The sequence below is a fragment of the Haliotis rubra genome, unplaced genomic scaffold (genome assembly GCF_003918875.1).
Source record: "Haliotis rubra isolate DU_JTF1 unplaced genomic scaffold, ASM391887v1 Scf365, whole genome shotgun sequence".
Classification (NCBI taxonomy): Eukaryota; Metazoa; Mollusca; class Gastropoda; order Lepetellida; family Haliotidae; genus Haliotis; species Haliotis rubra.
In genome coordinates, this window is record NW_025767041.1 from 270127 (window position 1) to 283196 (window position 13070).

The 13070-nt window shown below is 39.5% G+C and overlaps 1 protein-coding gene across 1 annotated transcript in view; it reads right to left on the bottom strand.

Annotated features, from left to right (window-relative positions):
- Positions 1-409: 409 nt before the first annotated feature.
- The window catches only part of LOC124285646, a 46536-nt gene continuing 33875 nt past the window's right edge, over positions 410-13070 (bottom strand). Inside the window, exon 18 of the mRNA XM_046721907.1 lies at positions 410-1480. Within this exon, the coding sequence (XP_046577863.1) occupies positions 1239-1480 (242 nt within the window). The 3' untranslated portion in view covers positions 410-1238. The remainder of the gene's footprint in view (positions 1481-13070) is intronic.

Consider the following 13070-nt stretch of genomic DNA (forward strand, 5'->3'; position numbering starts at 1 on the left):
GATGAAAGTAGTCTAAAATGCGATGTAATGATAGGGAGCTGAACAAACTGGCCATGTCTCTTTCACGGATGGCAAGTATTTATTACAGCTGAAAAACTTTATTTATGCACGCGCTGCGTTCTTGAATCTGGAAACTATCCCTGCAGACATGTGGAAATCCGAACAAAGCAAATAGTGCCATTGAGTTAAGTAATGACTTAACATTAGTAGAGGAATATTCGTAATGAACGCCTAGGTAAGGATACCTGTGTACGTTTTACTATTATATTGAGAAGTACGTAACACTCTTGCAGGCTCCTTTAACAGCTATCTACTCAAGGTTGATTAAAACTTCTCGCACTACACACACAGACCTGTATAATAACTCAAATCACAAACACGGTGTACAATGCCAAGAAAAACACAGCGCTGTGACCAGAAACAATCATACTTATTCAGGTAAAATATACACCCAGAAACAAAATCCGCATTGGAAGAAAAACTAAAATGACAACAGAACGTTGTAAACAAAAATATTAATTAAAAGTATATTGGACAAGAGGTCTCACGTAACTCTCTCATAGCATCGTCAAAAAGTTCTCTGAAACAGTTCTGGAAGGTTTTCATTAACATCAGATCATTGATTCTCTTTCAATTTCGATAATGATGAATAAAATTTTCATGATTGGCATAAATGTTTTTTATTCATACACATCGGATATCCGAAGACTGCTCGAACACTCCCGGAGTCCAAATTGTCTTGAGATTAAGATCGCTCCCTGAATAGATCAAACCTTTAACTGGGTGAAACGGAGCCATAGACGAAGCTATGTAAATTAATGTGGATAAGGTTAGTTTCCACAATGGTGTCGTGATGGTTCTGATTAGGTTAGAGACAGAGACAATATCCTCATGTTGGCATCATGTGGATAAATGGGGCATTATGGGGATCAATATGGATACAGGTGGATGAGTCCAGCAATATGTGACCGTACACAGACTACTGTCACTGTTTGCATTGATGATAAGTTGAAGAGTCAAGATATCCGTGTGGATCTCTAAGCAGAATGACGGCGTACCCCTGGAGCACTCAACCACCAGATGTCCAAATAGCACCATTATCGTAATATTTAATACCACCAGGATGAGATGAAGTTATTCCAACATGGCTCGTGCTATACGGTATATTTTAGATTTATGGTAATATGTGGTTTCACAAGGTCGCTTGAGACAGTGGGAATCTATATTTATGTTTTTACTCAACTCAGCCACTGAGATGTGAGACTGAGTGTGGTGAGACACAGAGCCATAAGAAAAGAGACGTGTTGAGTATAGGCGGCATCTGTGTTCGCCTCCTCCGCTGTGGGAGACTTGTAAGCAGTGGTGGAACTACTGTTGTAGTTTAGGATCCAGTCGTCCACGATCTCCTCCAGGATGGTGAGTGGCACAGGGCCGTTCTCCAGCACCACGGAGTGGAAGTCTCGGATGTCAAACTGCTCACCTGGAATCAATAACCGTATATACTTGTGTCATATGTCCTCCATAGTTCCGTTTATGTTCCTGTTTATGTTATAACATGGCTTACAGATAACGCTATAAAACGTTGTTATAACATCATTGCCAGACAAACATCTTGTCGCACGATGTAAAACGTTGTTATGACATCATCGCCCGACAAACATCTTGTCGAGAGCTTTAAAACGTTGGTATAACATGATCGCACGACAAACATATTGTCGAACGCTATAAAACGTTGTTATAACATCATCGCCCGACAAACATCTTGTCGAACGCTGTAAAACGTTGGTATAACATGATCGCAAGACAAACATCTTGTCGAACGCTATAAAACGTTGTTATAACATCATTGCCAGACAAACATCTTCACGAAAACTATAAAACGTTGTTAGGACATCATCGCCCGACAAACATCTTGTCGAACGCTATAACACGTTGTTATGACATCATTGCCAGACAAACATCTTGTCGAACGCTATAAAACGTTGTTATGGCATCATCGCCCGACAAACATCTTGTCGAAAGCTATAAAACGATGTTATGACATCATCGCCCGACAAACATCTTGTCGAACGCTATAAAACGTTGTTATAACATCATTGCCAGACAAACATCTTGTTCGTAAAACGTTGTTATGCATTTATATTGTCGAACGCTTTAAAACGTTGGTATAACATGATCGCAAGACAAACATCTTGTCGAACGCTTTTAAAACGTTGTTATAACATGATCGCCTGACAAACATCTTGTCGAACGCTTTAAAACGTTGTTAGGACATCATCGCCCGACAAAGATCTTGTCGAACGCTATAACACGTTGTTATGACATCATTGCCAGACAAACATCTTGTCGAACGCTATAAAACGTTGTTATAACATAATTGCCAGACAAACATCTAGTCGAACGCTCTAAAACGATGTTATAACACCATTGCCAGACAAACATCTTGTCGAACGCTTTAAAACGTTGGTATAACATGATCGCCCGACAAACATATTGTCGAACGCTTTAAAACATTAATATAACATGATCGCAAGACAAACATCTTGTCGAACGCCATAAAACGTTGTTATAACATCATTGCCAGACAAACATCTTGTCGAACGCTATAAAACGTTGTTATAACATCATTGCCAGACAAACATCTTGTCGAACGCTGTAAAACGTTGTTATGACATCATCGCCCGACAAACATCTTGTCGAACGCTTTAAAACGTTGGTATAACATGATCGCAAAACAAACATCTTGTCGAACGCTTTAAAACGTTGGTATAACATGATCGCCCGACAAACATCTTGTCGAACGCTTTAAAACGTTGTTATAACATCATTGCCCGACAAACATCTTGTCGAACGCTATAAAACGTTGTTATGACATCATTGCCAGACAAACATCTTGTCGAACGCTATAAAACGTTGTTATAACATCATTGCCAGACAAACATCTTGTCGAACGCTCTAAAACGATGTTATAACACCATTGCCCGACAAACATATTGTCGAACGCTTTAAAACGTTGGTATAACATGATCGCCCGACAAACATATTGTCGAACGCTTTAAAACGTTAATATAACATGATCGCAAGACAAACATATTGTCGAACGCTATAAAACGTTGTTATAACATCATTGCCAGACAAACATCTTGTCGAACGCTATAAAACGTTGTTATAACATCATTGCCAGACAAACATCTTGTCGAACGCTGTAAAACGTTGTCATGACATCATCGCCCGACAAACATCTTGTCGAACGCTTTAAACGTTGGTATAACATGATCGCAAAACAAACATCTTGTCGAATGCTATAAAACGTTGTTATAACATGATCGCCCGACAAACATCTTGTCGAACGCTTTACAACGTTGTTAGGGACATCATCGCCCGACAAACATCTTGTCGAACGCTATAACACGTTGTTATGACATCATTGCAAGACAAACATCTTGTCGAACGCTATAAAACGTTGTTATAACATCATTGCCAGACAAACATCTTGTCGAACGCTATAAAACGTTGTTATGGCATCATCGCCCGACAAACATCTTGTCGAACGCTCCAAAACGATGTTATAACACCATTGCCAGACAAACATATTGTCGAATGCTTTAAAACGTTGGTATAACATCATTGCCAGACAAACATCTTGTCGAACGCTATAAAACGTTGTTATGACATCATCGCCAGACAAACATCTTGTCGAACGCTCTAAAACGATGTTATAACACCATTGCCAGACAAATCATATTGTCGAACGCTTTAAAACGTTGGTATAACATGATCGCCCGACAAACATATTGTCGAACGCTTTAAAACGTTGGTATAACATGATCGCAACACAAACATATTGTCGAACGCTATAAAACGTTGTTATAACATCATTGCCAGACAAACATCTTGTCGAAAGCTATAAAACGTTGTTATGACATCATCGCCCGACATACATCTTGTTGAACGCTATAAAACGTTGTTATAACATCATTGCCAGACAAACATCTTGTCGAACGCTATAAAACGTTGTTATGACATCATCGCCCGACAAACATCTTGTCGAACGCTCTAAAACGATGTTATAACACCATTGCCCGACAAACATATTGTCGAACGCTTTAAAACGTTGGTATAACATGATCGCCCGACAAACATATTGTCGAACGCTTTAAAACGTTGGTATAACATGATCGCAAGACAAACATATTGTCGAACGCTATAAAACGTTGTTATAACATCATTGCCAGACAAACATCTTGTCGAAAGCTATAAAACGTTGTTATGACATCATCGCCCGACAAACATCTTGTTGAACGCTATAAAACGTTGTTATAACATCATTGCCAGACAAACATCTTGTCGAACGCTGTAAAACGTTGTTATGACATCATCGCCCGACAAACATCTTGTCGAACGCTTTAAAACGTTGGTATAACATGATCGCAAAACAAACATATTGTCGAACGCTATAAAAGGTTGTTATAACATGATCGCCCGACAAACATCTTGTCGAACGCTTTAAAACATTGTTAGGACATCATCGCCCGACAAACATCTTGTCGAACGCTATAACACGTTGTTATGACATCATTGCCAGACAAATATCTTGTCGAACGCTATAAAACGTTGTTATAACATGATTACTTGTTTGAGTGGCATTTTAGAAGTTGAGACGTACAATATATAACAAGTTTTATGGATAACAACTTCTTTATTTTCGTGAGTGCGACGTTTCGATACAGATTCTTGTACCGTTGTCAAGCAAGAGTGATACATGAAGTGTAGGAGCTGCATATATATACTGCACCCTTCAAACCGTCCTGCTGGTACCGCAAAGTGGATGACACCTTCGTCGTCCTCCAACCTCAGCAAGATCCAAAGCAGCTCCGCGCCCATCTCAACAGCCAACATCCCCGCATCGAATTCACCATTGAAACAGAGCAGAACAACCAACTACCTTTCCTTGATGTCCTTGTGTCCCGCACCTCCTGCAACCAACTCCAGACCTCCGTGTACAGAAAACCAACTCATACGGATCAATACAGCCACTACAACTCCAACCACCCACCTAAAGTCAAGACCGGCGTCATCTCTACATTGACCAGAAGAGCCAAAAACATCTGCTCAACAAACCTACAGGAAGAAATTGAACACCTGAGGAAAGTCTTTGTGGAACGCAACCACTACCCACCTGAAATAGTCAACAGAACCATCGAAGCAACGCTTTCACCTCCTGCCAAAAGGTCTAAACTAGAATCAGCCCCCATCAAGATATCCATTCCCTACATTGGTAAACCATCACACCAAATCAGCCGACTCCTGGAAACAACAGGCAGGAATAGACACTACCTTCTCAGCGTCCTCCAGCCTCAACAACCTCCTCCATGCCAACGGAAGAAAACAACCCACCGTCAACAACAACAACCCGAAATGTGTTATTTACAAAATAGACTGTGATTGTGGACAATGCTACATAGGTGAAACATCCCGACCCATCAACACCCGAGTCAAAGAACATCGCACCTCTGTTGCTAATTCCGACACCAAATCAGCTATCTCTGACCACATCAAAGCCAACCCCAATCATCAAATAGAGTGGTCCGACATTACCATTCTCGCCAACAACCAAACGGACTTCACTAAACGCAAGCTCACAGAAGCCATTCACATCAAACGGCACAAGCCTACCATCAACCGTGACCAAGGATACTTCATTCCATCTGCTTATGATCCACTCCTCCACCAAGCCCAGTCTATTGTATAAACATCGCATCCATTGTATAAACATCTCATTGTAACTACATCTCTGGCTTCCTCTCACTATCCTTTATGTACTTACTGGCTTCATCAGCTTACTGCTTAGCCAATCATGGCAATTATGTTGTTTCCCTTGTCTATTATGTTGTTTCATTGTTATATACAGTATATATATGCAGCTCCTACACTTCATGTATCACTCTTGCTTGACAACGGTACAAGAATCTGTATCGAAACGTCGCACTCACGAAAATAAAGAAGTTGTTATCCATAAAACTTGTTATATATTATAACATGATTGCCAGACAAACATCTTGTCGAACGCTATAAAACGTTTTTATGGCATCATCGCCCGACAAACATCTTGTCGAACGCTCTAAAACGATGTTATAACACCATTGCCCGACAAACATCTTGTCGAATGCTTTCAAACGTTGGTATAACATGATCGCAAGACAAACATATTGTCGAACGCTATAAAACGTTGTTATAACATCATTGCCAGACAAACATCTTGTCGAAAGCTATAAAACGTTGTTATGACATCATCGCCCGACAAACATCTTGTCGAACGCTATAAAACGTTGTTATAACATCATTGCCAGACAAACATCTTGTCGAACGCTGTAAAACGTTGTTATGACATCATCGCCCGACAAACATCTTGTCGAACGCTTTAAAACGTTGTAAGGACATCATCGCCCGACAAACATCTTGTCGAACGCTCTAAAACGATGTTATAACACCATTGCCAGACAAACATCTTGTCGAACGCTTTAAAACGTTGGTATAACATGATCGCCCGACAAACATATTGTCGAACGCTTTAAAACATTAATATAACATGATCGCAAGACAAACATCTTGTCGAACGCTATAAAACGTTGTTATAACATCATTGCCAGACAAACATCTTGTCGAACGCTATAAAACGTTGTTATAACATCATTGCCAGACAAACATCTTGACGAACGCTGTAAAAACGTTGTTATGACATCATCGCCCGACAAACATCTTGTCGAACGCTTTAAAACGTTGGTATAACATGATCGCAAAACAAACATCTTGCCGAACGCTTTAAAACGTTGGTATAACATGATCGCCCGACAAACATCTTGTCGAACGCTTTAAAACGTTGTTAGGACATCATCGCCCGACAAAGATCTTGTCGAACGCTATAACACGTTGTTATGACATCATTGCCCGACAAACATCTTGTCGAACGCTATAAAACGTTGTTATAACATAATTGCCCGACAAACATCTAGTCGAACGCTCTAAAACGATGTTATAACACCATTGCCAGACAAACATATTGTCGAACGCTTTAAAACGTTGGTATAACATGATCGCCCGACAAACATATTGTCGAACGCTTTAAAACGTTAATATAACATGATCGCAAGACAAACATATTGTCGAACGCTATAAAACGTTGTTATAACATCATTGCCAGACAAACATCTTGTCGAACGCTATAAAACGTTGTTATAACATCATTGCCAGAAAAACATCTTGTCGAACGCTGTAAAACGTTGTCATGACATCATCGCCCGACAAACATCTTGTCGAACGCTTTAAACGTTGGTATAACATGATCGCAAAACAAACATCTTGTCGAATGCTATAAAACGTTGTTATAACATGATCGCCCGACAAACATCTTGTCGAACGCTTTACAACGTTGTTAGGACATCATCGCCCGACAAACATCTTGTCGAACGCTATAACACGTTGTTATGACATCATTGCAAGACAAACATCTTGTCGAACGCTATAAAACGTTGTTATAACATCATTGCCAGACAAACATCTTGTCGAACGCTATAAAACGTTGTTATGGCATCATCGCCCGACAAACATCTTGTCGAACGCTCCAAAACGATGTTATAACACCATTGCCAGACAAACATATTGTCGAATGCTTTAAAACGTTGGTATAACATCATTGCCAGACAAAAATCTTGTCGAACGCTATAAAACGTTGTTATGACATCATCGCCAGACAAACATCTTGTCGAACGCTCTAAAACGATGTTATAACACCATTGCCAGACAAACATATTGTCGAACGCTTTAAAACGTTGGTATAACATGATCGCCCGACAAACATATTGTCGAACGCTTTAAAACGTTGGTATAACATGATCGCAACACAAACATATTGTCGAACGCTATAAAACGTTGTTATAACATCATTGCCAGACAAACATCTTGTCGAAAGCTATAAAACGTTGTTATGACATCATCGCCCGACATACATCTTGTTGAACGCTATAAAACGTTGTTAGGACATCATTGCCAGACCAACATCTTGTCGAACGCTATAAAACGTTGTTATGACATCATCGCCCGACAAACATCTTGTCGAACGCTCTAAAACGATGTTATAACACCATTGCCAGACAAACATATTGTCGAACGCTTTAAAACGTTGGTATAACATGATCGCCCGACAAACATATTGTCGAACGCTTTAAAACGTTGGTATAACATGATCGCAACACAAACATATTGTCGAACGCTATAAAACGTTGTTATAGCATCATTGCCAGACAAACATCTTGTCGAAAGCTATAAAACGTTGTTATGACATCATCGCCCGACAAACATCTTGTTGAACGCTATAAAACGTTGTTATAACATCATTGCCAGACCAACATCTTGTCGAACGCTGTAAAACGTTGTTATGACATCATCGCCCGACAAACATCTTGTCGAACGCTTTAAAACGTTGTTATAACATGATCGCAAAACAAACATATTGTCGAACGCTATAAAAGGTTGTTATAACATGATCGCCCGACAAACATCTTGTCGAACGCTTTAAAACATTGTTAGGACATCATCGCCCGACAAACATCTTGTCGAACGCTATAACACGTTGTTATGACATCATTGCCAGACAAATATCTTGTCGAACGCTATAAAACGTTGTTATAACATGATTGCCAAACAAACATCTTGTCGAACGCTATAAAACGTTTTTATGGCATCATCGCCCGACAAACATCTTGTCGAACGCTCTAAAACGATGTTATAACACCATTGCCCGACAAACATCTTGTCGAATGCTTTCAAACGTTGGTATAACATGATCGCAAGACAAACATATTGTCGAACGCTATAAAACGTTGTTATAACATCATTGCCAGACAAACATCTTGTCGAAAGCTATAAAACGTTGTTATGACATCATCGCCCGACAAACATCTTGTCGAACGCTATAAAACGTTGTTATAACATCATTGCCAGACAAACATCTTGTCGAACGCTGTAAAACGTTGTTATGACATCATCGCCCGACAAACATCTTGTCGAACGCTTTAAAACGTTGTAAGGACATCATCGCCCGACAAACATCTTGTCGAACGCTCTAAAACGATGTTATAACACCATTGCCAGACAAACATCTTGTCGAACGCTTTAAAACGTTGGTATAACATGATCGCCCGACAAACATATTGTCGAACGCTTTAAAACATTAATATAACATGATCGCAAGACAAACATCTTGTCGAACGCTATAAAACGTTGTTATAACATCATTGCCAGACAAACATCTTGTCGAACGCTATAAAACGTTGTTATAACATCATTGCCAGACAAACATCTTGACGAACGCTGTAAAACGTTGTTATGACATCATCGCCCGACAAACATCTTGTCGAACGCTTTAAAACGTTGGTATAACATGATCGCAAAACAAACATCTTGCCGAACGCTTTAAAACGTTGGTATAACATGATCGCCCGACAAACATCTTGTCGAACGCTTTAAAACGTTGTTAGGACATCATCGCCCGACAAAGATCTTGTCGAACGCTATAACACGTTGTTATGACATCATTGCCAGACAAACATCTTGTCGAACGCTATAAAACGTTGTTATAACATAATTGCCCGACAAACATCTAGTCGAACGCTCTAAAACGATGTTATAACACCATTGCCAGACAAACATATTGTCGAACGCTTTAAAACGTTGGTATAACATGATCGCCCGACAAACATATTGTCGAACGCTTTAAAACGTTAATATAACATGATCGCAAGACAAACATATTGTCGAACGCTATAAAACGTTGTTATAACATCATTGCCAGACAAACATCTTGTCGAACGCTATAAAACGTTGTTATAACATCATTGCCAGAAAAACATCTTGTCGAACGCTGTAAAACGTTGTCATGACATCATCGCCCGACAAACATCTTGTCGAACGCTTTAAACGTTGGTATAACATGATCGCAAAACAAACATCTTGTCGAATGCTATAAAACGTTGTTATAACATGATCGCCCGACAAACATCTTGTCGAACGCTTTACAACGTTGTTAGGACATCATCGCCCGACAAACATCTTGTCGAACGCTATAACACGTTGTTATGACATCATTGCAAGACAAACATCTTGTCGAACGCTATAAAACGTTGTTATAACATCATTGCCAGACAAACATCTTGTCGAACGCTATAAAACGTTGTTATGGCATCATCGCCCGACAAACATCTTGTCGAACGCTCCAAAACGATGTTATAACACCATTGCCAGACAAACATATTGTCGAATGCTTTAAAACGTTGGTATAACATCATTGCCAGACAAAAATCTTGTCGAACGCTATAAAACGTTGTTATGACATCATCGCCAGACAAACATCTTGTCGAACGCTCTAAAACGATGTTATAACACAATTGCCAGACAAACATATTGTCGAACGCTTTAAAACGTTGGTATAACATGATCGCCCGACAAACATATTGTCGAACGCTTTAAAACGTTGGTATAACATGATCGCAACACAAACATATTGTCGAACGCTATAAAACGTTGTTATAACATCATTGCCAGACAAACATCTTGTCGAAAGCTATAAAACGTTGTTATGACATCATCGCCCGACAAACATCTTGTTGAACGCTATAAAACGTTGTTATAACATCATTGCCAGACCAACATCTTGTCGAACGCTATAAAACGTTGTTATGACATCATCGCCCGACAAACATCTTGTCGAACGCTCTAAAACGATGTTATAACACCATTGCCAGACAAACATATTGTCGAACGCTTTAAAACGTTGGTATAACATGATCGCCCGACAAACATATTGTCGAACGCTTTAAAACGTTGGTATAACATGATCGCAACACAAACATATTGTCGAACGCTATAAAACGTTGTTATAACATCATTGCCAGACAAACATCTTGTCGAAAGCTATAAAACGTTGTTATGACATCATCGCCCGACAAACATCTTGTTGAACGCTATAAAACGTTGTTATAACATCATTGCCAGATCAACATCTTGTCGAACGCTGTAAAACGTTGTTATGACATCATCGCCCGACAAACATCTTGTCGAACGCTTTAAAACGTTGGTATAACATGATCGCAAAACAAACATATTGTCGAACGCTATAAAACGTTGTTATAACATGATCGCCCGACAAACATCTTGTCGAACGCTTTAAAACATTGTTAGGACATCATCGCCCGACAAACATCTTGTCGAACGCTATAACACGTTGTTATGACATCATTGCCAGACAAATATCTTGTCGAACGCTATAAAACGTTGTTATAACATGATTGCCAGACAAACATCTTGTCGAACGCTGTAAAACGATGTTATAACACCATCGCCCGACAAACATCTTGTCGAACGCTCTAAAACGATGTTATAACACCATTGCCCGACAAACATCTTGTCGAATGCTTTCAAACGTTGGTATAACATGATCGCAAGACAAACATATTGTCGAACGCTATAAAACGTTGTTATAACATCATTGCCAGACAAACATCTTGTCGAAAGCTATAAAACGTTGTTATGACATCATCGCCCGACAAACATCTTGTCGAACGCTATAAAACGTTGTTATAACATCATTGCCAGACAAACATCTTGTCGAACGCTGTAAAACGTTGTTATGACATCATCGCCCGACAAACATCTTGTCGAACGCTTTAAAACGTTGTAAGGACATCATCGCCCGACAAACATCTTGTCGAACGCTATAACACGTTGTTATGACATCATTGCCAGACAAACATCTTGTCGAACGCTTTAAAACGTTGGTATAACATGATCGCCAGACAAACATCTTGTCGAACGCTATAAAACGTTGTTATAACATCATTGCCAGACAAACATCTTGTCGAACGCTATAAAACGTTGTTATGACATCATCGCCAGACAAACATCTTGTCGAACGCTGTAAAACGATGTTATAACACCATTGCCAGACAAACATATTGTTGAACGCTTCAAAACGTTGGTATAACATGATCGCCCGACAAACATCTTGTCGAACGCTTTAAAACGTTGGTATAACATGATCGCAAGACAAACATATTGTCGAACGCTATAAAACGTTGTTATAACATCATTGCCAGACAAACATCTTGTCGAAAGCTGTAAAACGTTGGTATGACATCATCGCCCGACAAACATCTTGTCGAACGCTATAAAACGTTGTTATAACATCATTGCCAGACAAACATCTTGTCGAACGCTTTAAAACGTTGTTATGACATCATCGCCCGACAAACATCTTGTCAAACGCTTTAAAACGTTGGTATAACATGATCGCAAAACAAACATCTTGTCGAACGCTATAAAACGTTGTTATAACATGATCGCCCGACAAACATCTTGTCGAACGCTTTAAAACGTTGTTAGGACATCATCGCCCGACAAACATATTGTCGAACGCTATAACACGTTGTTATAACATCATTGCCAGACAAACATCTTGTCGAACGCTATAAAACGTTGTTATAACATCATTGCCAGACAAACATCTTGTCGAACGCTATAAAAAATTGTTATGGCATCATCGCCCGACAAACATCTTGTCGAACGCTCTAAAACGATGTTATAACACCATTGCCAGACAAACATATTGTCGAATGCTTTAAAACGTTGGTATAACATGATCGCAAGACAAACATCTTGTCGAACGCTATAAAACGTTGTTATAACATCATTGCCCGACAAACATCTTGTCGAAAGCTATAAAACGTTGTTATGACATCATCGCCCGACAAACATCTTGTCGAACGCTATAAAACGTTGTTATAACATCATTGCCAGACAAACATCTTGTCGAACGCTTTAAAACGTTGGTATAACATGGTCGCAAAACAAACATATTGTCGAACGCTATAAAACGTTGTTATAACATGATCGCCCGACAAACATCTTGTCGAACGCTTTAAAACGTTGTTAGGACATCATTGCCCGACAAACATCTTGTCGAACGCTATAACACGTTGTTATGACATCATTGCCAGACAAACATCTTGTCGAACGCT